The following is a 25,105-nucleotide window of genomic DNA, read 5'->3' on the forward strand; positions in this document are numbered from 1 at the left end:
AGTTATAATGCAAGCAGGGAGGCAGGAAGTTAGCTAATTACTGCGGGAAGGAGCTGTCTTTGAGAAGTCTGAAAGCAAATGGAGGTGCAGCTGGGCCTGCGGTTCTCAGTGCTGTCACGACCTAGTCCGCTTCAACCGATAAGCACACTATCTTCCTCCTTCCCCGGAAGAGTGGCCCACGCGTCCTGGATGCCTCTTGTTTCTCGCCTTCCATTTACTTATCGCTTCCATTTACTTATCACTAAAGCGGGCTTGCTTTAGACGCTTCTAATCGTCTTTCCTCTCTCTGTCTGCCCTTTGTCATGATCTCATGTTTCATACTGAAGCACAAAACTATGCTTTGCCGCCTGTAAGTCCTACTGTCTATGCATTCATTTGTCCACCGCATACTCACCGATTGCCTGTCACGGGCGCATCACTCCTACTGGCCTCGGTGACACAGTCGCACAGTTGACCCCTCCCCCTGGCCACGGTTACATAATCGTGCGACTGACCACTCACCTCAGTCCATGCCTTATCGTTTTAATAGATGATGTAACATGATAGCACTACATGTGTAGTAAGAAATTACAAGGTGAGGGTGGCTCAGTCGGTTAGGTGTTCGACTCTTGGTTTCGGCTCAGGTCGCGATCTCACCACTCATGGGTTCGAGCCCCATGTCAGGCTCCAAGCTGATGGTGCGGAGTCTGCTTGGGATTCTCTCTCTCTCCCCCTCTCCCTCCGCCCCCTCCTCTCCTTGCTGTCTCACTCTGTCAGACAAATAAATTTAAAAAGTTACGCCACCTGGATGTTAGAGCTGTGTTACGTGGTATGAAAGGCAGTTTTTGAGAGTGTCAAAAATGATCTTCCTACAGTTTTTGGGTTGACGTGACGGGTGCTATTAGACGTGTGGTCCGCCCCCAGTCAGCCTGCCCTGTGGCCTGGCAGGACCTTACTCAAAGCAGTCAGAATTCCAACCCTAACACGTGGGTGACTCTCCCTTGGAGAAATGAGGTGGCTGAGGAGCTGGTGCCCACTGGACATCCTCCCCCCGCCTTGCCTTGTGGTTATGGCAGGAAAACACAGTGTGAATCATGTGTGTGTGTCTGAGTAAGCATGATCTCAAGCCTCAACCCCGTCCTCTTATCATATTTCAAAGACTTTGGTTTCTGTTTTATCCGTTAGTGTGCAATGCGGTTCTGATTGTACTGTATTATCACCAGAGCAAAGAATTTGTCTGAAGCCGATCCATTGGCCCTTCTTCATACTTTCTTGTTGAACTAGCATGTTACCGGATTTTGCAAATGTTACCCGTATGCTTGAGAAAAATAAGCATTTCCCAGTTTCGGGGATAGGGCTCTATACATGTCCATTTGAACACATTTCAGTTGTATCGTTTAGGTTTCATGTAGCGCCACTCATTTTAGAGGGCTTGATCTATCCGTAGAGGTATGCTAAAATCACTGTGATGATGGCTTCCTTCACTGTTTCCTGAAGTTCTCCCATTTTTATTACATGTATACAGATGAATAGATGTTTGTTAGATGCATACAAGTCTAGCATTTCTACAGCTGCCCGATATGTATTTTATATCTATAGTATTACAGCAATACCCCACCCTGATGTACCCTGTCATTATGGGCGTTCATATATAACATAAATGAGAGATGGCTCCTGTCCTCTGCTCCGGCCCCGGTGTCAAAGGAGGGGGGCTGAAGTTTTCCTCTCCTTTTGGGGGCAAAGGATGTGTGGTGATGTGTGTCGGCTGGAAATAAGCAGCACCAGTAAAGGGCGCCCCATTCACCAATAATCTAGATTACTCGTCCCAGAACAGGTTAGCTGGGGGATTCTTGGAGTCACTGCTGCTTCCTCCTTCCCTTCCTTCTGGGGATTGCTGTGCAGGCCCAGAGTCTCAGCCTCGCTCCCGGCAGTTGCCCTACCGAGAAGTGCTAGCTGGAAGGGTGGATTTGAATTCTCTGCCACACTCTGGACTCTTAGCCCACAGCCTATAGACAGGCCCTCGCTGGGGTGAGTTCATTAATTCTGCAGCAAGGCTACGTTTACAAAGTCGAACGCTGTCGTGTTTTCTGAGATTTATCTTCTATAGCGATTTTCTTTTCGGCTGGATGTGATCTGTTAGATACAGAGAAGACATATATTTTGTATGTCTTATAGCTTTAAGCTATATAACTCCTTTTTGAATTTTAAAATATAACTGAGTTTCTCGTTTCTAAAGGGTCTGTTTAGTTCTTTTCAAACCCATCTTTTTAAAAATCACATCATAGTAGCTTCTTTTCAACATCTTCCAGGGGTTTATGATCTCTGTGTCTCAAACTCCTGGCAACAGCCTGTCCAAATTAGGCGTGTCAATAAATGATGTTTGAAATTAAGAATGCCACTTAACAACATTTATTTAGTAGACCCAATGCTCAGTTCACTACGTTATGTCCCATGACAAGAATCAAAGAATACAGAAGACAGAATTCCCTGTCCATGATGTGGTTTTATTTTCAATAATAAATAGGGAACCATTAATTCAAAGCAGATAAAAACTGATACTTGTGCAAAAATGTATTCTAATGCTTCATATTTGATTCCCTATCTATTAAAATGTTGATAACTGGGGCGCCTGGGTGGCTCAGTAGGTTAAGCATCTGACTTCAGCCCAGGTCATGATCTTGCAGTTCCTGAGTTCGAGCCCCGTGTGGCGCTCTGTGCTGACACCTCAGAGCCTGCCTACTTCAGATTCTGTCTCCCTCTCTCTCTGCCCCTCCCCCACTTTCTCTCCTTTAAAAATAAATAAACATTAAAAAAAATTTTAATAAAAAACTAAAATGTTGATAACCACATTTGAGAGAAGCACTTAAAACCCATCAAAATTAAGTATACCACCATCAACATACTTTGAGGATTAGGTTAACAGGAACAGAGGTGTAATTAAAAAAAAGTTTTTTTAATGTTTATTTACTTTTTTGAGAGAGAGACAGAGACAGAGTGCGAATGGGGGAGGGGCAGAGAGAGAGAGGGAGACACAGAATCCACAGCAGTCCCTGGGCTCTGAGCTTTCAGCACAGAGCCAGATGCGGGGCTCGAACCCACGGACCGCGAGATCGTGACCTGAGCTGGAGTCAGACGCTTAACAGACTGAGCCACCCAGGCACCCCCGGGAATTCATTTTTGGATGATAACATAAGTTATTTAAAAAAGTGGTCTATGAAGGTAATTTTTATTCAAGATGTAGTAAAACTCAAAATTCCTTATCTTGCTTGGATTATAAATTTTAAGTTCTAAGATAAAGTATCATTTCATTAATGTTTTTGTACAAGGCTTATAAATAAATCACAACGTGCTCTGCCTCGTTGCGGTGCACTTTCCTGCCAGCATGAATGCTACCTTGCTGTTGTCTGACTTCAGAGTCCTGAAGAATTGGTATCCTTCCCAATGCTGATTATAATAATATCTGAAGGAAGCTAGCCCAAGCAGATAGTCTCTGAGAGTCTCTTCTGGCAAAAATTTAATACACGGTGTCAAATAAAAAATTAAAACCACTATGAGCCATGAGGACTGTAAGCTAATAATTTATTAAATAACAAAATCGACTCTTTAGAAGAAAATTTAAGTTGAGTGTTCCGCCTGGCCACTTACATCATGCCTGTCTAGAATAAAGTCCTCGTTTTCTGCGTAATAGTCAGCACTGAGAAATAGCGATACCCGCTTGGCCAAAATACGTAAAGTGGGCGACGGTAAAACGCGATAGAGTAAGAACTACAACCGGGAAAACAAACAGATACGAAAGGAGAAGTCGTGGCTTTGGTAAATACAGCTCGAGTCTGGAAGGACCAGAAAGCAGGTCACTGGCTTCTGAGAGTCAGCCTGGAGTCGGTATGGTCTGCTGAGGAAACGGGGTCCGGCCTCTTCCTTGGGCCGTCAGCAAAGCAGGGGTGCACACATGTGGGGTGACTCCTAGCCTAAACAGAGCACTTTCCCCGGTTTCCTCTCTCCTGGGAGACGCTCCAGAGATTGTAGGGTAGAGCCTGCCTTCTCTCGCAGCAAACAGCTGGTCACACTAACCTAGTCCGTTGTGAGTGGGTTTTCACTTACTAAATATAAACAGTTGAGGGAACTCTGAAGTAACTCTCAACGTATTGTTGTTGTTGTATATTTAAATTTTCTGGGTACCTGTGCATTCAACGTTTATACTCAATTTGTTGAGCAAATGTTTATCGAGGGCGTACTACGTGCCAGGCACTGCTCTAGGCACCCGGGGATACAAGAAAATAACCCAACAATTGAGAGCCCTACCCTCTGGGGACTTCTATGCGCTGAGGCGAGCCTTTACGGTAAAGTAAGTCAGCAAGGTATATAGTATGTCATGTAGAGTCAAGTGCTATGGTAAAAAAAATAAAAATAAAGCAAGAAGGAGCGGAGAGAAATATGCAGTGGTCAGAGCGGAGGGTTATTCAAATCAGATGACCAGGGAAGGCTGGGTGATAAATGCTCTTTGAGCAGGGAGTTGAGCGATGCGACGGAGACGCCAGCCATTATCTGGGAGAAGACCTTCCCGGCTTCCAGGTAGAGGGCATCGCAACTCCAGAGTTCACGCTTGGAAGGTAGGCGGGTGAGTAAGACCGGTGTGAGTGAGCCAGGAGTAAGGAGGAGAGCGATAGAGGACGAGGTCAGGATGGGCTGTGCCAGTCAGGCTGAGGATGTCGGGGTTTACTCTGAGTGGAATGGAAAGCCGCGGGAGGATCTTATGGAGAGGTGCTCGGTGACCCAGTCGATGCTTTCACGGGACCTCTCTAGCCCCCGTGTTGGAAATGGCCTGTGGGAGGTTTGGGATAGAAGCAGAGAACTGTGAGGTGGCAGCTGCAGTCGGCCAGGTGACCGATGGTGAGACGCAGTCAGATCCGGATTATTGGTAGCACTTTGATTCACTGAGTTGTTGATGGGTTGCATGCGGTACGGAGAAAGAAAGGGATTAAGAACAACTTAAAGATTTTTGACTTGAGCATCTTTTTTCTTAATTTGTTAAAGTTTATTTCTTTGTTTTGAGAGAGCGAGAAAGAGCACAAGCAGGGGAGGGGCGGGAGAGAGGATCCCAAGGAGGCTCTGCACCGTCAGTGTAGAGCCCCATGTGAGGCTAGATCCCACGGCTGGGAGATCATGACCTGAGTCAAAATCAAGAGTCAGATGCTTAACCGACTGAGCCACCCAGGTGCCCCTTGACTTGAGCACCTTGAAGAATGAGCGAAGTTGCCACTCAGCGATTTGGGGACAGTTTTACAAGGAGCAGGTTGGGGAGATGAGGTCAGCTTTGGTCAGGACATGTGCAACTCGAGATTCCCAGTTGGGGAATCTTGAGTTCAAGGTGAGCCATAGCTAGGAACTAGGAGTCCTCGGCTTAAAGACGCATCCACAACTGGGAGTAAATTCAAATGAAGAGGGGAAGTAATCTCGGGGCTGAGCCTGTGGCTCAGAGATGATGAGGACACGGCAAATGGGAATGAGCGGCCATCGCCATTGCAAGTGGGGCTTCCGGAACCCTAGCGGAAGAGGAGGCAATGACTATTTGGCATGTGCTAACCCTGGGTCGTGTGAGCCCGCTTTGCTTAGCAACACGGAGACCCTTGATGAGCTTACCAGAGCAAGTTCAACGGGTGGCCGGTGTGAAAGCCTGTCTGGAAGCGAGTTCTGGGGAGAAGGCAGGCACAGAATTAGAAAAACAGTGGGTATGGTCAACCCACTCAAGGAGTTTTGCTGGAGGGAGGAGTGGAGAAATGGAGCTGGGGCTGTGGATATCTGTGAAGCACCTGCTGTTGGCCAGAGCGTACGGTGGTAAGACATAATCACTGTCCTCAGGAGCCCCAGGCTGGTGGCTCGCCCCTTCTGACAAGACCGTTTTTCCAGTCTTTATGTAGTTTATCCTTGTTAGTATTCTTTCAGTAATAAGATCCTAGAGACCTCATATTAGAAGTCCTCTTTCCAACAGGTCTTTTCTGAAAATGCTGTAGCAGAGACCGCATGTTTTATTTTTACCTACTTAGCCTGGGTCCCCTTTGGAATTAGCTCCTCATCTACAATCGTTATTTTAGAAGCGTGTTAGACCGCAAGTGCCAACTCTTTTCTTAATGGATTCAGTGCGTTCATAAATCATAGAATGCTTTGTTTAGGATGTAATTCGGAGAAAACACGCCATCCATCTAGCCCCATTTACCAGCCTCGTCTCTGGCAGCCCAATTAGTAGCCCAATTAGTAGCCCAATTAGTGTTTGTGAGATTCAGTAGTTCTATTTTTTTTTAAATGTTTTAACGTTTATGTATTTTTGAGAGAGAGACAGACAGAGCGTGAGCAGGGAGGGACAGAGAGAGAGGGAGACTCAGAATCCAAAGCAGGCTCCAGGCTCTGAGCTGTCAGCACAGAAAGCCCGACTGAGGGCTCGAACCCACAAACCGTGATATCGTGACCTGAGCCGAAGTCGGACGTTTAACCGACGGAGCCACCCGGGCGCCGTCTTTCTTTCTATTTTTTCATCCATTCACTCGTTCCCTTAAGGCTTCTATTGTGTCACTATTATTTGTCAGTTACCCTGTTTTAGGGGCACAGCAACGAAAAGGCTCACATAGAGTTTACGTTCTGAGGAGGGGGGAGTCAGTAAACAAGTGAATAATCAAATAAAACAGATTCCCAGGACGAGTAAGAGGGATTTGAGGGCTACCCTCATCACAGAATTGCTATTGTCTGTCCTGTAAGCCACAGCAAAATTGTCTTAAATGGATATTAAAGTCTTCCCCATCTTATGTAAGTGGGAACAAAAGCTTCCTATGAGAGGCAGAATAATGACCCTCACATATGGCCATGTCCTAATCCCTGGAACCTTGCATGATAAAAGGAATGGTTCAGTTGTGATTATGTTGAGGCCTTTGAGATGGGGAGATTATCTTGGATTACCGAGGTGGGCCCGCTGTAATCCCAAAGGTCCTTATGACGGAGAAGCAGGAGGGTCAGAGTCAGAAAGGAGCCGCGGCAACATAAATAGAGGTTGTAGCCAAGGAGTGTGGGCAGCCCTGGAAGCTGGAAAGAGGAGGGAGCAGATTTTGCCTGGCTCCTCCGGAAGGATTACAGACCTCCCCACACTTGGATTTTTAGCCCCCACAGACCCACTTTCAGACTTCTGACCTCCCAAACTGTAAGATACTGAAGTTGTGTTGGGTTAAGCCTCTAGGTTTGTGATAATGTGTTGCAGCAGCAATAGGAGACTATATATAGGAATAGAAATGTGTAGCAGTTGGAAACTCTGTGTGTGTACACACGTTCTTGGAAAGCTGCTATTTTCACGGATCCGGAGTGATGGCGTGAAGTGGCGCACTGGCTATAAATTCAGACTCTCTGGCCACCCTTCCCGATCCACTTGCGGTCTGTTAGCCCACGCTTCACAGAAATTGTGGGGTTGCCACCATTATTCCGGATGATGGCAAACACTCCGAAAGAAGCGTAAGAGGGTAAGGCAATGGCAGGTGACTGCGTGCCCGGAGAAGGCTTCTTTGAGCAAATGACATGCGATCAAATGACTGAAGGCTGAGAAGGAGCCCGCACGCAGAGTGTTTCAGGTGGACGCGACGCCCGGGACGGAGGTCCTGGGGTGAGATGACCTGGTCTGTTAAGGAGTAGCCGGGGAGGAAAAGGTAAAGTGGTGGTAGGTGATGTCGAAGAAGTACGCAGAGACCCTTGACGCAGGGTCTGCCCGGTGATCGAGGAGTTCAGATGTTCTCAGTGCGGGGGGGAAGCCACCTGAAAGCCTGGCACGACACAGCTTGCTGACATCTTGCACATTTGGCTTCTGGGTGGAGAACGGCTTCTGGAGGGAAACGACGGTACAGACGAGAGAGTCTGTGCTGGCCCGACTAGGGGGGTAGCCAGAGGGGTGGACGGATTCGGGATGGGGGTTAAGGCGGAGCTGAGGCGATGTGAGGTTTGGAGGGAAGAGAGAAGAAGCAAGCGTCGCTCCTGGGGCTGGGGAGCAACGGCGGGGGTGGGGCGCGGTGGGCCCTGAGTCGGGAAGGCCCAGGAGCTCAAGCCAAGGAGCAGGTAAGTTACACCAGCGTGGAACCAGTAAGCCCTGAGGTTTCCAACAACGTAGACGGTCCGTCCTGCGGGTCTGCAAATCCCGTGTGCTGAATAGCATAGTTTTATATAATCACAACACGGGAAAATGCCAGTCGTTGAGCGAGAAGGAGATTTAAAGAGTTATTTCAGACTGTGACTTACTTGAATAAGGACACCTCCAAACCGTCCCTAAAAATAAACGTAAGACCGTCGCATGAAGAAAAAACAGAATCCCGGAGGAGAAGATTTTCTGTTCTGATTCGTCGTTTTACCGCATGTACAGTCAGGAAGGTCTTCATTATCTGTCCTCTTCCCTTCATAAATTAAAACCAAAAGTGGACAGTGTGGAAAGCGGAATAATGGCTATTTTCTTAAATCTCCCCATGGAGTTGAAATGGTTATGGAAACTCTTGCGCGAACTTACGTAAAACAGTGGGTACTTGTAACCATTTGCATGCACGGGTACATTCTGATCGTTCTTGGAAGTAGGTGAATACCAAGGAAACTTATTATAGGCAAAAAATTACGGTGGTGGGTATCTCGACAAGAGCCTTTTTAATTCTGAGTAATTTAGCGACTGTAGAAAGACGTGGCTTAATAATTTGACTTAACAACTAAGTAATTGGATTTTAAAAAGACATACAGGTATCAGCTTGATTTTCCACTGAGTCCTTTAAAAACTTGATTACTTGATTATTTTAGGTTAATGCTTCCATTCTAAGTTTAACTGTGCAGAATTTTGAAAGTCATATATATGTGTATATATATATATATATATATATATATATATATATATTGAATTTATTGATTAAAATCTGAAAATGTGGCCACTGGATTTCAGATGGATTTGCCATATCTCAACTATTTTGCATGCTTAAACAGTGACATGTTTCAAAGTAATGTTCAGTTCTTTTTAAAAATCATTTTCATTCTAGAAATTTATTATTGGGGTAGAAGGTGTTATTTTGTTGGACTTTTAGTAAATCAGTATTGACAAACAAGTTCTCTGTTTCTGTCTGTCTCTCTCCCTCTCTCCCCCTCCTTCGTCTCCTCCCTCTCTCACTCCTTCTCTCCCTTTCTCTCTCTCCTTCTCTGTCTCTCTCCCTCTCTCCCCCTCCTTTGTCTCCTCCCTCTCTCCCTCCTTCTCTCCCTTTCTCTCTCTCCTTCTCTCTCTCTCCCTCTCCTTCGTCTCCTTCCTCTCTCTCCCTCTCTCCCCCTCCTTCCTCTCCTTCCTCTCTCTCCCTCTCTCCCCCTCCTTCCTCTCCTTTCTCTCTCTCCTTCTCTGTCTCTTTCCCTCTCTCCCCCTCCTTTGTCTCCTCCCTCTCACTCCTTCTCTCCCTTTCTCTCCTCTCTCTCCCTCTCTCCCCCTCCTTCGTCTCCTCCCTCTCTCACTCCTTCTCTCCCTTTCTCTCTCTCCTTCTCTGTCTCTCTCCCTCTCCCCCCCCCCCGCCGTCCCGTCTCCCACCTTCCCCCTACGGCATGGCAGATGGTCCGTGAACAGTACACTACAGCCACAGAAGGCACCCACGTGCAGAGGCCAGAGAACCCGTGTGTCTACAAAATTGGCATTTATGGCTGGAGAAAACGCTGCCTCTACTTATTTGTTCTCCTTTTACTCATCATCCTCCTTGTGAATTTTGCTCTCACGATTTGGATTCTTAAAGTGATGTGGTTTTCCCCAGTAAGTATCGTCTTCCTTTCCTGGCAAGCATGTTCTTCTTCTGTTTGTTGGATCACTTTATCCATATTGAATTGGTAGAAGCCTCCTTTAGTGTCATTGACGTTTGTTTCTGTCTGGATCAGGATGGTCTCGCGGCAAAATACTCGTACTTTTTCTGTCTTTAATGTTTATGTTTGAGAGAGCACAAGCGGGGGAGGGACAGAGAAAGGGGGACAGAGGATTCGAAGTGGGCTCAGCGCTGACAGCAGCCAGCCCCGTTTGGGGCACCGGCTCCCGAACCATGAGATCGTGACCTGAGCCGAAGTGGGATGCTGAACCCACTGAGCCTCCCAGGCGCCCCCATACTCTACTTTTTCTTAATTTCACTATGAACTATAGTGTGTTGGGTTTTTTGTTTTTCTGTTGCAATTTTTTTTTTATTAGTCATTATGTCTACACGTGAGAAAATGGTGCCAATCTTGGGTTTGAGTCAAAATTGCGTAATGATTATTCAATAATTTGTAAAATTTTATGAATCCTGTTTTCCTAATCTCATTAATCCATAAATAATAACCATCCAGATGCTACCGTCTCATTTGCTCAAAAAACTTTACTTTAGGGGCGCCTGGGTGGCTCGGTCGGTTAAGCGGCCGACTTCGGCTCGGGTCACGATCTCGCGGTCCGTGGGTTCGAGCCCCGCGTCGGGCTCTGGGCTGACGGCTCAGAGCCTGGAGCCTGCTTCGGATTCTGTGTCTCCCTCTCTCTCTGCCCCTCCCCTGTTCATGCTCTGTCTCTGTCTCAAAAATAAATAAACGTTAAAAACAATTAAAAAAAAAACTTTACTGTAAAATACGATAAATTAATAAATTCATGCACAGCTTCATGCTTCAACACTTAGCAACACATTTACTGGATGAAATACCAGTAGTCCTAAGGAATTCATATTCTATTTTACACATCCTCATGTTTTCTAGATTGTTGGGTAATGTTGTATGCTCTGATGATATTTTTGTGTACTTTTTGAAAGAATATTCATCTAATATAGAATATCTAGTTTTTGCTAGATGGCCACGGTGGCAAAAAACACCGCAATGAACATCACCTGTAGGTTTATCTGTTCCTCGCATGCATCTTGAAGGTGTGAGATAGGCAAGGACTCTCTCCAAGAACAGTAGTTGTAGCTTTCAGTGTGAAATGCCTTCCACTGATGACTCTCTTTCTCTTTCTAGGCAAGTATTTCCTTCCTGCCATTGCTCTGTGGCCAGTAGGCACATTATTTATTTCGTTGACCTAAATAAATATTTACATTTTCATGTATTCAAGAAGTAACATACCAACCCAATCAAAATATGCCTTAGGGGGCGCCTGGGTGGCTCGTTCGGTTAAGTGGCCGACTTCGGCTCAGGTCACGATCTCACGGTCCCTGAGTTCGAGCCCCGCGTCGGGCTCTGTGCTGACAGCTCAGAGCCTGGAGCCTGTTTTGGATTCTGTGTCTCCCTCTCTCTGACCCTCCCCTGTTCATGTCTCTCTCTGTCTCAAAAATAAATAAACGTTAAAAAAAATTTTTTTAAGTGCCTTAAAATATGTTATTTAATATAAACATTATACATTGTTATTATAAATTATATTTAACTATTAAAAATACCTAAATATATTTAACTTAGCCAAACAGAAGTAGTCATTTCTTCTTTAAAATTTACAAAAACAATATTTTTACGCTATCATAATAGTATTTTGTTCCATTGGACACCTTTATTAATGTGTCGTACATCATCTTCATTTTATCCATAAATTAAATTTTTTAATGTTTGTTTTTGAGAGAGAAAGAGAGCACGAGTGGGGGAGGGGCAGAGAGAGAGGGAGGCACAGAATCCGAAGCAGGCTCCAGGCTCCGAGCTGTCAGCACAGAGCCGGACGCGGGGCTCGAACCCACGAACCGCGAGACCATGACCCGAGCCGAAGTCAGATGCTTAACCGACTGAGCCAGCCAGGACCCCCTCTAAATTTAAATTTTTTATTTTAATATTTTGGGGACAGTTAACTGAGGTTGGAGTCCTCAGATGATAAACTGTGGGGTCTCTCGGATGCCTCCTGACTAGAGGGCCCTCCACTCACATGCAGTGCGCCCTTCAGTTATGCGGAATGTGGACAGAAAATTTACTAGGGAGGCCAGATTTTAATAGTCCCTTGGCATCAGGGACCGTGAGTTCTGTCAATCATCTTGGCACATGCTTAGCACTCAGTAAATATATCCTGAATGAATAAAGGTGTGCATTATATTAGAAATGTGTGTGAATTAATTTTATAGACTGTATGTGAATGTAAAGTGACAGTGTATCTACCTTGTGCTCTTGCCTTATATTGTAGCACTGAAAACAAGTTTTGGGCGTTATAGATTTTGACTACATTAACCCAAATTGTGCCAGCAGCTGAGTCCACTTCAAGTTAGGATGGCTAACCCCAGAGACCAGCAAATGTTTCCTTGCCATTGCTGCCCCTGTTCCTAGCCCGCACTTTCTCGCGAGATACGGTCAGCACGCATGGCATTTTCTTCGACATTCAGGAACCTGTTGCTAATTCAGGGTGCTTCCGTGCTGCCTTTCAACAAAATAAGGTGAATAAACACACGTTCATGGATCAAAAGGCAAGATGCACAAAAAGATTATTCTGCAGAAAGTGCCAGGGTTTGACCGAAAGACGATGGGTAGACTTGAGGTCATTCTCCTCAAAGTGAGATGCTATAAATGATACAGTTCTCATCTGTGGGTGAGCTTAATCCCTTGCTTTGGAAATACTCCCTACATACTATAAGTTAATTTATCCTTTCATTGTTTTCCTAGTTTGAAAGATTTCTCTGTATAGAAGATTGCAGTTTTGTTTTTATTTTTTTCATCTGTAAACTAATATCCTTCCTTGAAGACATACATGCCAAGGAGGTAACAGGGCTATAAAAGAACCCTTTCATGAGCTTTGGCACCAAAATGATAGAATCAGCTAGAGCTCTCAACATTTGCAGAAAGCTATAGAATTTTTAACATGCAGCAGCTAGTTTCTAATTCTCTACCTGAATGCAGTCACCTACACAGTCATTAGTCTCGATAGACTGAAAACCCTAACTTCCCAAATTAGCAAAGTTTAGAAGACTTTCTCTGCTTAGATCCCCAGTGGGTAGCAATGGAAGGTTTATTTTCTTACACATGCGATCATTCCAGTCCCCTTGTCCACTCTTCCTACTTTAATATTTCTCTATAGAAAACAGTAAAATCAACTATGGGTAATATATTTAAAAATGCCAAGATCAAATTATGGGGGAAGACAAGTAAAACATTACCAAAGGAAAACACAAGGATGTCAAAGAATATCGAGACATCAAACAGAAGTTAAGTGTTGACAAGGGAACTAATCTGAACTCCGTGAAACCAAGCCTTTAATAGCCTTTATGTGCCCGACACGCATCACAAAGACCCCAGATCGTGAGTATCTCACCAATGAGTTCCACTCTTAGCACTGTAACTTCGTGTAGGAGAATTTTACATAATTGCCACGTATGACATCTGTTGAATATAAAGTAATATTAGGACATTGTAGCAACTGATGCTAACCATAAAGGTTCTAGAATATTTTGTGTTGGCCACGATCATAACTAAATCAGTTAGGAATGTGGACATTAAAAGAAATCAGTGCAATAAAGTGGCTAATTCCGTTTTTCCTTTTTATACTTTCTTTCCATAAAACTAATATATAAAACTAATAATATTGTATATTAGTTTTAGTTCTAGTGTGCATGGTTATAAAATGACATCCATGAGTCTTATCAGTAAGTATGTCAAAACAAGGCCTCTTTAATTTTTAATGACCCGCATGGATTTTTTTAAACCTTTATGGTTATTTATTTATTTGTATATAAAATATTTTAGTGCATTCAATGAATGTAATTTTAACAAGATAACATGAAAGAATCCAAGCTTAAAAAGAAAAAAAAACCACACTAACCCTGAAAGTTAAATTTCTTTAGGTACTTTTTATTTGGGGGTAAAAAAGGATATAAACAATCAGAGCAGAATTGTAGTATTGAATATCAGAATTAAGCTTATAGTTCTATATTGGTTCTTGACCCTCTCAGGAGCTACCCGGGTGAATCTGAAATTGGCCCCCAAACACGAAGGCAGGGAGAGACCAAAGAAAGAGGCAGGCTTCTCCAGGTTGGTAGGTGACAGTTTTTTGTGTTTTTTAAAAATTATTATTTAATTATTATTTTTTTAATTCCAGTATAAGTAACATACTGTGCTATATTAGTTTCAGTAACCTGTAAGTAACCTGTAAGGCACTTTTCAGACTCAACAGTTATGCACATCACGCAGTGCTCATCACATGGAGTGTATTCTGGGTCCCCTTTCTCCATTACACCCATCCCCCTGCCCACCTCCCCTCCGGTCACCATCTGTTTGTTCTGTATAGTTAAGAGCCTAGTTTGCGGTTAGTTTCTGTTTTTCTTTGTTCGTTTGTTTTGTTGCTTAAGTTGCACGTATGAGTGATACTGTATGGTATTTGTCTTTCTCTGACTGACTTATTTCACTCAGCGTGATACCCTCTAGATTCATCCATGTTGTTGCAAATGACAAGGTCCCGTTCTTTTTTATGCTGAATAATATTCCCTTGTATGTACCACATCTTCTTTGCTCTTTCATCCATCAGTGGACCCTCGGGCTGCTTCCATATCTTGACTATTATAAATAATGCCGCAATGGATGTAGGGGCACATATACCTTTTCAAATTGGCGTTTTCCTTTTCTTTGGGTGAACACCCAGTACTGGAATTGCTAGATCGTATGGTGGTTCTCTTTGCAATTTTTTGAGGAAACTCCATACTGTTTTCCACAGGGGCTGCACAATTTTGCATTCCCCCCAGCAGTGCATGAGGGTTCCTTTTTCTCTACACCCTTGCCAACACTGTTGTTTCCTGTGTTGTCGATTTTAGCCACTCTGACCGGCGTGAGGTGGTATCTCAGTGTGGTTTTGATTCGTGTTTCCCTGCTGATGAGTGACGTTGAGCATCTTTTCATGTGTCTGTTGGCCATCTGGATGGCTTCTTTAGAAAAACGTCTGCTCGTCTCTTCTGCCCATTTTGTGATCGGATTGTTTGTTTTTCAGTGTTGAGTTGCATAAGTTATTTCCATACCTTGGATATTAACCCCTTATTTTGATGAAGTCCCAATAGGTTTGCTTTTGTTTCCCTTGCTTTGGGAGTCATGTCTAAAAGAACTTTTTCTTTAAAAAAAAATTTTAAGGTTGATTTTTGAGAGAGAGACAGAGACAGAGAGTGAGCAGGGGAGGGACAGAGAGAGAGAGGGAGACACAGAATCCGAAGCAGGCTCCAGGCTCCGAGCTGTCAGCACAGAGCCCGACGCAGGGCTCGAACCACCAACTGCGAGATCATGACCTGAGCCGAAGTCGGATGCTTAACTGAGCCACTCAGGCATCCCTGTAGTGATATTTTCTAACGCCTCCATTTGTTAACTATGGCATTTTATAAACTCTGAAAACCTGAAGAAAATTTATCGGCACTCACTGCATATGAAAACTTGAATACGTTGTTCTCTCAATGACTTGTTTTCTTCATCTCTAAAATACTTGATGAATACTGGACGATACCTAAGTCCTTCCTGATGTAAACTTTGATGATGCTTTCTCAGGTGCTTTCCTCGTGGATTTTCAATAAGTACTGTTGTCTCATTTTGGCGGATCAAGACTCGTGATCTTGCTTTCCTTGCTTCGGATGGGTAGCGAATGTTGAATATGGCACACCAGCCCCATGGCAATCTAGACTGTGTTCGATTATGTATGAAAAGCTAATGAAGACAATCCCTACAATGGCTTTGTATGGTTAAATATCTTTTTTTTTTTTCAAACTACCTGGTTTATGCTTGTGGTCGGCAGAATTGTAAGAAGGCTCCCATGACCTCCAGCCCTGGTGTCGTGTTCTGTATAATCCCCTCCCCTTGACTGTGGGCAGGACCTGTGATTTGCTTCTAGGACCTGTGATTTCAATCGAATATGGCAGAAGTGGTGGAATTAAGTCACATTATGTAGCAAAGGCAAAGGCACTTTGCAGATACGATTAATGGCCCAAATCAGTGATTTTGAGTTAGTGAGGAGAGACATTATCCTGGGGAGGCCTGACTCAATCAGGTAAATGGCCTTAAAAGAAAGCCCTCTCGTGGGAGATTCTCCCGCTGGCCTCGAAGGCCTGAGCTGGCATGTTGAGAGGGTCTGTGAGGGGCCCCGTGGCGAGGACGAGGGGCAGCCACTAGGGGCTGAGAGTGGCCCCTGGCAGCATGGAGACCTTGTTCCCTCTCCTGCAAGGAACTGAATGCTACCAACAGCCCCACAGCTTGAAGGGGAACCCCAAGTCCAGAAAGGAACCCCACCTAGCTGATCCCTCAGCCGCAATTGTGTGAGACCCTGAGCAGCGCCCAGAATCCTGACCCAGGGAAACTGAGACAGAAGAAACACACAGTGTTTTAAGCTGCTACGTTCCCGATAGTTTGTTACATAGCAGTAGACAGTGAATACAGTGTTATCCACGATTCAGAGTGTTTCATTTCTCTTTTGCTAGATATTGACAACCAGAAAGAAAACCCAGAAAAAAACTCTAAAAGTACCTAAATGAATTTTCCTGATGATTTATGTTCGTAACCACTTATTATTGAAGACATATTTAATTTTTGACTCTTTGTGTTGCTGGACATTGATATATCTTAAGTAACTGAGGACATAAGGAAAAGATAAGAATATTTGAGCCTAATCTAATACTGTGCCTTTGAGAAGGCATTTACTACCTGAGAAATTCTTTATTCAGCAAGTAAATTTATTTCTTTTTGAAAATATTTTATTATGTATCCTCAGTTTTTCACTTTAATAACAAAAATGTTCTTATATGCATTATTAGGATAGATTGATTATTTCATTATAATCAAGGAAATCACCGAATATATGTATTGGTATATTATTATCGTGAAAAGAGCTTATATTTAAGAGTCTCTTTTTTATTTTAATAACTCCTAACTGATGCACACAGATTGCACAGTCCGTTTATTCCCATTAACTGAGTTCATCCTCACAATTACCCTATGAATATGGCTTTGACTGACTACACCATTATATATTTTATTTTGGTGATTTCAGCGATCGGCGTACTTAACAAATACCAGTTTCCATGAAAATCAGGAACACCTAAGCCAGGTCATCAGAGGTCTTCTGCACCCAGTTAGAAGGTAGTAAGTACTGTGAAGTACTCGGATTTGGGGTCCTCACACCGTGTCCCAAGGAGCCCTAGTGGGATCTTAGGGGACCCAGGAAATACCACTTTTTCCCCAGCCAAGTTCAGAACCAGTGAAAAGGAGAAAAAGGAGTCAGGTAGGGACAGCTCAAAATAACATCTGTATTACTGATAAAAGCCAAGTGGAGAGCACAGTTTGGACCTGCCCAAACATCTTGTCCCTCAGAATTAGAGGAGTTACCCAGCAAGTCACAGATAGCATGGGAAACTTCAGACACCCCTCCAAGGGCAGGGACCTGACCACTGTGCCACACTTCCGATCCGCCTTACTGTACGGACAGCAAACTGGAAATCTCAGGGCAGGTAGATCCTCAGGGACGGAGGAGCTGAGCCAGTGGACTGCTTCTTCTCCCAACTCACCAGCCCTGCAGGGCACTCCTCCTGGCCTGGGGTGCAGAGAGGGGCCAAAGTGTTTCTCTGATGGCAGGGCCCTCCTGTGTACCCCACTTCAGTGGCCCAATGTTGACTTTTCAGACTGCCAGAGAGGGGAAATCAGTCGGGATGTAAGTTAGAAACTGGGGGACCAGAAATGTGCAGGAAAGGGGAGCCCATCCAGCCACCTTGGAGACCTGGTGATCCCTGACCCTCGTTACCCCAGCCTGCCTCTTCAGCTGTTTTAAAAGCTCTGTCTGGAGCAGTCTGAGATGAGGAGATGACTCCACTGTGTACATCCAATCCTGTTATGGAAAATCAATGAGCGGATTCCCTTCCCGTTGAGCCCAAAACCACATTAGCTCTTAAAATTCTGCGGATAGTTCTTTTTCGACTCAGTGCTTCTGCACACATTATTCCCTCTACCTAGAACAGCGACACACACACACACACACACACACACACACAGTCTCAGCTCAAAGGGATGTTGACTGGGACTCAGCTCGAAGGGATGTTTCTTGACCATCCCCATCCACTGGCTAAGACAGGGTCTTCCTATCCTTCTATTTTCTAGGACTCCGATTTGTTTCCCCCGTCAGAGCACACATCATAATTTGAATTTGTATACCTTTCTGTGGTTGTTTAATGTCTGCTCACCCACTAGGATCGTGTCCGTTAAGCCCAGTAGACTCAACATCTAGCGTCTAGCATAAAATCAACACTCCCTAAATATTTCTTGAATACATAACTGATCGAATGACTGAATGAGAGTATTTTCCTTATTTCCTTCAATTAAATTGTCGTTCTGTATTTTTAGCAAGGGAATAGAGAAGGAGCCAAGGCAACCCAGAATAGGCAAAGGCGATCAAAGATCAGGATAATCTAGTTGCTAAAGTGCAGATTAGGGAGGAGGCTGGAGGGTAACATCACACGGGAATGAGGGCTGTCCCGCTCAGTGTGCGTGACAGTTCCTGGAAAGGTTACTAGAAATAGATCTTGTGAAGCCACTTCCCAAAAGATGCTGGTTAATGGTGTCTAGAGTGGGGCTCAGGGTTCTCCCAGGGACCCGAGTCCAGGTTGTAGACCAGGTTTGGGAACACATTGCCTTAGGGTCATCTAGAGTTCAGACTACTTTCGGGTAATACAGTGTTACTTACGTGGTGTCACTTGTCCAGATTTCGCGTTGTTTCCTAAAGCCTATCATTCTTAACGGTTGATGCCGAGATGTGTCGTAATGTAGAAGCATTCTGTTCCTTAACTGATGGAATGAAAACAGAAGGAGGAATACGCCTGAATGAGATCATGCGGAGCAAGACACCGCACTTTGTCCAAAGAGCAGTCGACTCATCACCCGTATCTCAGCCCTGGTCTTCCTGGCAAATACGTCGAATAGCATTTATCAAATAGAATTCACTCAAAAAGAAAAGATGATGCGTAAGCTGTTGAAATGGAAAGAATCCTTATCCGTGTCGGGCCTTCCTCGTTTATTGAAGAGATCAAGTTCAGTCAAAACAAAAGTTGCTTGTCCGAAAATACTTTCTGCTAGAGTATTCCAATATTTGACAAAGGTTTCACTAGATTGGGCAGAGATTTTATTTAAAAATATCTCACTGGGCACCTGGGTGGCTCAGTCATTTCAGCATCTGACCCTTGGTTTTGGCTCAGGTCACGATCCCAAGGTTATACGATCAAGCCCCATGTCGGGCTCCGTGCAGGCGGCATTAGGATTCTCTCTCCTTCTCTCTCTCTCTCTCTGCCCCTGCCCTGTGCATGCTTGCTTTCTCTCTCTTTCTCTCTAAACACAAATAAGTGTTTAAAATATATATCTTACTTACTGCAGTAGCTGAGTGGAAAAAAGAATTTCTATCATATATTCAGTTACTGATACGACAGTATATATATTTGTTAATTAATTTATTTTTATTTATTTATTTTTTTTAATATGTGAAATGTATTGTCACGACAGTATATTTTAAGGTGCCTCTGTTCAGTGACAAGACTTTGCCCACGGAAATCACTGGGGGGGGGGGCAGGCACCCACAGGTGCCCCGGGGCCTACCAGGTCTGCAGGTGACGTTGTGCTCAGCCTGGCCCTTTGTTTGCCAAAAGCAGTGTGGTCTCTGCCCACAGGAAAACAGCAGGTGTAAGGGTGAAGGCAGTGACATTTCATCTGGCCCGTAGATCGTGGAAGAGATTTCCACTTCTTCGCTGTACCTGTCTACCATGGTGACATCTCCCTCCACCTCACAGAGTTTTACCCTCTGACTCCCACCTGCCTTTACAGAGACCCGTGCTCATGGGGCAAGAGCAGGTGGCCTCCTGTTCTCCGTCCCTGCCTTCCAGAGCCTGGCCTCCTGGTCGTTCCATTGTCAGGGAGCCCATATTTGCTCCTTACACCCCCTCCCTCTTTCCCACTCATTTTTCACACCAACGGAAATTCGGATTAAAAGAAAACCATGATGCGGTGGCATTTTCAAGCAGCACCTTGACATTTTCTCAAATTATTTACAGCTCTCTAAAAAGAATTACACGACATCGGTGCTTACCAGTCTAAAAGGCAAATTGAAATGTTTGATTTGTGTCTTAGTCATAATCCAGTGGGATTGATCCAGAGGTCACAGACAGTAAGAACGCGTACTAACTTAATGGCATTTTCTTTCTAAGAAGACAAGCTATTAGTGAGCTGGGGTGGAGGGGAGGAAGATACACCTAGAGCTGGTCCAACTACACAGGAATTTCACTGATACCACAGTGACACAAGTCCCATTGTCACCGGTGTCTAGAGATGTGCATAGCACTGTAGTTTTCATTTTTATCTCAAGGACATTCCTTCAGTTTTCCTTTTTATTCTAACTTTTCCATGAGTGACTTAAGCATATTTTAACGATTGGGAAATAAAGAAAGCAAGAGCACCCAGTCTCACAAGCCTTAGGTTCTTGCCACGCCTGGTGGCGGTCAGTCGTCCACTTACCCCGGGCACCAGATCCACGTTCCCGTCATGGGGGGTATTCCAGCACAGTAAATGTGCTCTAGATGCAAATGTATCCACACGCTTCCCTTTCCCACTAATGATGTAAGACTGATAATGCCTTTGGGCAAATAGTTTGTTTTTTTCTCATGAATGCTAATGAAGAGAATATCTTGTAATTAATAAACCCACCTAGTCTCACTCACTTCTTGAAGTGTTACTTGTTTAAAAAAGAACAAAAGCCCAATTTTTACCAGTACTGGAAGATGGAAAGAACATTAGCTTAGGAGCCAGACTGGATAAGAATCTTGGTTTTAATTAGGATTATGTTCATCTGTGATTTTCTGATGGTGCACACACACACAGTACTGTTTGCAAGTATTTGTGTTTGTGTGTGTGTGTGTGTGTGTGTGTGTGTTTCAATATAATTTATTGTCAAGTCACCTGACATACAATGTATACAGTGTGCTCTTGGCTTTGGGAGTAGATTCCCATGATTCATCGCTTACAAACAGCGCCCAGTGCTCATCCCAACAAGTGCCCTCCTCACCCACTTTCCCCTCTCCCCCACCCCCCATCAAACCTCAGTTTGTTTTTTGTATTTAAGGGTCTCCTGTGGTTTGCCTCCCTCTCCATTTGAAACTATTTTTCCCCTTCCCCTCCCCCATGGTCTTCATTAAGTTTCTCAAATTCCGCATATGAGTGAAAACATATGATCTCTGTCTTTTTTGCCTGCCTTATTTCACTTAGCATAATACCCTCCGGTTCTATCCATGTTGTTACAAATGGCGAGATTTCATGCTTTCTCATTGCCAGGTAGTATTCCATTGTATATGTAAACCTCTTTTTTAAATTTTAATATTTATTATTTTTGAGAGAGAGACAGCAAGCAGGGGAGGGGCAGAGAGAGAATAGACACAGAATCCGAAGCAGGCTCCAGGCTCCGAGCCGTCAGCACAGAGCCCGACGCGGGGCTCGAGCTCACGAACCATGAGATCATGACCTGAGCCAAAGTTGGACGCTCAACCGACTGAGCCACCCAGGGACCCCTAAACCACATCTTCTTTATCCATTCATCAGTTGGTGGACATTTGGGCTCTTTCTATAATTTGGCTATTGTTGAGAGTGCTGCTGTGAACACTGCGGTGCATGTGCCCGTATGCATCAGCACTGCTGTGTCCTTTGGGTAAGTTCCTAGTAGTGCAATTGCTGGGTCGTAGGGTAGTTCTATTTTCAGTTGTTTGCTGTTATTTATGATACTTAAATGCATGGTTTAAATGTGGCACAAAATTACGAAATCCTTGGGCCAAAGTGTTTTTTACTTTATTCTGTGTTGAGCACAAAATGAATGTCATCCCGTTGAACTTCTCGCTGTAAAAATATGGGGAAAGTCACACTCAGACAATATTATCATTCCATGGGTCAAATATGGGCCTGAGCATGGACGATGTGGTTGATATTAGTACAAAGAGCAGGGGGTTAAAACCATCACTGAAACAAAGGTCTGTGTGGTCAGTAGTCACCTTTGCGATAGAGCCATAATGCTTGAACTGTATGTGACTGTCAGATGTGAAAGTCCGACCAATTTCAGACATTCTGTCTACAGAGTTTGAGATAACAGAATTTCAAGGATGACCATACTCAGAAAAAAATGAGACACAGAGAGGGGGACCATTTATCTACTGTGTCTTAATTAATAGGAGACTTTTCAGCGTCCTCCTCCATAGCAATCTTTCTATGACAAAGTTCATTATTGCCATTCCATTAAGAACCCTTTAAAAGTGAACTTGAGTCTTTCTTATCTTTCTGTCTTGGCCCAGATTGAGTCCCACACGCTCCGAGAAATAGTCTCCAGTTTCTCTATTAATCATGCCTCGTTCTGAACTCTCAAAGTTGTCTGTACTACTGGTATATTTTTTTTACGTCAGAGAAACTTTTTGAGGGGCCAGTAGAGGTTTTTGTTCTGTTTTATTTTAATTCCCAGTATCACAGTGCCTTGTACGGAATTTAGGTACCCAGTAAATACTTGACGCTCCTAAAAAACGAGAAGAAATGAAAGATAATTTTCGCACATGTGTATGAAATTAGCAACGACCAAGAAAAAAACGGCACAAATTCAGTACTAGGTTGATTACACAAAATTACTATAGGATTTGCAGATGGGTGGATGGATGCAAAACTACGAATCAAAAATTTGCTCCTCTATTATGTATTTTGTTCATAATACTGAGTGGACCATGACATTCGCTCACAAATTCTCAATTTCTTTGCAAACGCACTTGGATAAATAATGTGTGTCCTTAAAGTTGTTTCCCCAAATTCTCTGAGATGTCAGTGTGGTGGTATAACATTGACTTCTCTTCGTATCCAAATGTCCAGGTGAGTGGTAGCAAAAGCATCTGATCTCTAGGACACTTTCCAGCTGTGAGTTGTATAAAACAATATGGACTGATTGATTTAATGTAGACTCCTCCTGTTGGCCAGCCGGGTACTCTGACTTTAATCCCCAAATCTATACTGCTTGAATCACCTGGTCTGAGTATTCCCACACTACTGGTAATATATGGAGAAGCACATTCAGATATTCTGGAAATTTGGTTTTAATGCCAGGATAGTAGAAAACGATGATGGTTATGATGATAAATAACTTTGTGTAGTGCTTTAGAATGTATAAAGCACTTTCAAGTGTATACAGCATTATAAACATATCCATATATAACGTCTCGGTATAATGCCACCTTTTCCAAATAGCAAATTAAGGAACTACCATTCAGAGTATTCCTGATATGAGCAGTTTTAACTAGATTTCTCTCCCCAAACACCCGGTTTTATGAACACCATTTATAGAATGATCTGTTTTTTGCTTTTGACAACTTTTATTACTTTTAATGTTTGTGAATTTTGTATGCAGTTTTGAAAGAAAGAAGACTTGAGAAAGAAACAAGAAATTACTCCTAACAGAACTATCTAAAAAAAATTTTTAACATTTATTTATTTTTGAGAGACAGAGAGAGACAAAGCATGAGTGGAGCAAGGGCAGAGAGAGAGGGAGACACAGAATCCGAACCAGGCTCCAGGCCCTGAGCTGTCAGCACAGAGCCCGACGCGGGGCTCGAGCTCACGAACCGTGAGATCATGACCTGAGCCGATGTCGGCTGCTCAACCAACTGAGCCACCTAGGTGCCCCCGATTTTTAAAAAACCTTTTAACATTTATTTATTTTTGAGATAGACAAAGCATGAGGGGAGAGAAGCAGAGAGAGAGGGGGACCCTAACGGAACTATCTAGATATAGCTTGGTATATTTTCATAATGCTTCCTTTATCATATAATAGGCAGCTATGAAGAGAATCTGCTTTAGAGCTATATGCTTCCTCTACCTGTTTATTGCTTCTTTTGACAATGTGTTAGGACCCAATTTTCATTATGATAAGCTTATTATTGTTTTCACAGATAGATAAGAGGGCAAAGTCATTCCTCCTTCCTTTTAACTTTCCAGGTGTCCTTAGCACTATGACCTGATTATTTTTGTCTTTGCAGTATATGGTGAATAATTTCAAACATAGAGCCTGCAAATACAAAATTCTCCATGAAGTTGTGTGTCATCTTTACAAAGTACCACGCTGATCTTTTCTCATGTTTACAGTAGTGTTATCTATGCTACTCAGTGAACACACCATCCAGTCATTCTTGGCTCTTTGATGTTCCTTCATTTTCTTCTTGTCTCTCAAACTGCTCTGCTCTTACGGTGGCTTCTCTCCTGTTTCCTTCCCTGGGTCGTTTTATTAACTCTACGAGGTAGAAAAGAAGCCAGTCTATGTGTTTTTTCCTAATACCTTATCTACTGCCACCACATACGAGGCACCGCTCCATAAACATAGGTGTTCCTTAACTTGAAGTGTCAGAAATTTAAAAATTGTCTGAGATCACCGGGTGAGAAAATAAGAATTAGAATTTGCATCCATTTCATTTCATTTGAAATCCGCCCTTTTTTCACTGCACCACACACAGGGGCTATCGTAGATGGCGGTAATAAACAGAAATAGTTGACCAGCATCCTTCCCCTAACATGATAGCGAATATTTACCCGAACCAGCAGCCAGAAACATACTTGATACTGAAGCCCTAGAGGCATTTCTGTTGAAGCCAAAAACAAGAGAAGTGTATTACTGTATGCTACCCTTTTATTTTTTGAAATATTGTCAGTACAGCAAGGCAGTCTGTTAAATAAGGCATTGAAATAGTTAAACAGCAGATGATTTGAGGGAAAAGAATTACTTGCAAATAATTACCATGTTGTCTTATAAAATCCAGAAGAATTAAATGCAAAACCCCTGAAACAAATACGAAAGTTTGATATGTTGGGTAATAAAAAGAGGTACAAAATGTAGTGTCTAACACCCACTCATATTTTAGTCCAAACTAGTTAGAAAATGAACTGGAAGAATCACACTTCATATTGCAATAATTACGCAAATCCGCAAGACTCTCAATTTGCGGGAATATACTTTCCCGACAGTCCCGAAAGGAACCCTGAGTAAAAGGGTCTGCACAGCTGGATGAAAAGACTTCATATTAGCTTTATTCATGACAAAGAATAACAAGGGAAAGCTTGCTCTGGCAAATACCAAAACATTCCATGAAACTAGAATGATCTGGCGCCTGGGTGGCTCCGTCGGTTAAGC

At 43.6% G+C, this 25,105-nt stretch overlaps 1 protein-coding gene across 1 annotated transcript in view; it reads left to right on the forward strand.

Moving 5' to 3' along the window:
- The window catches only part of SGCG (sarcoglycan gamma), a 127,138-nt gene that overhangs the window by 42,251 nt on the left and 59,782 nt on the right, over positions 1-25,105 (forward strand). Inside the window, exon 2 of the mRNA XM_047074162.1 lies at positions 9,569-9,763. Within this exon, the coding sequence (XP_046930118.1) occupies positions 9,569-9,763 (195 nt within the window). The remainder of the gene's footprint in view (positions 1-9,568; positions 9,764-25,105) is intronic.

Source organism: Lynx rufus, unplaced genomic scaffold (assembly GCF_022079265.1).
Source record: "Lynx rufus isolate CCGP_SWC_20201006 ecotype Redwood Valley unplaced genomic scaffold, mLynRuf1.p SCAF_1, whole genome shotgun sequence".
Lineage (NCBI taxonomy): Eukaryota > Metazoa > Chordata > Mammalia > Carnivora > Felidae > Lynx > Lynx rufus.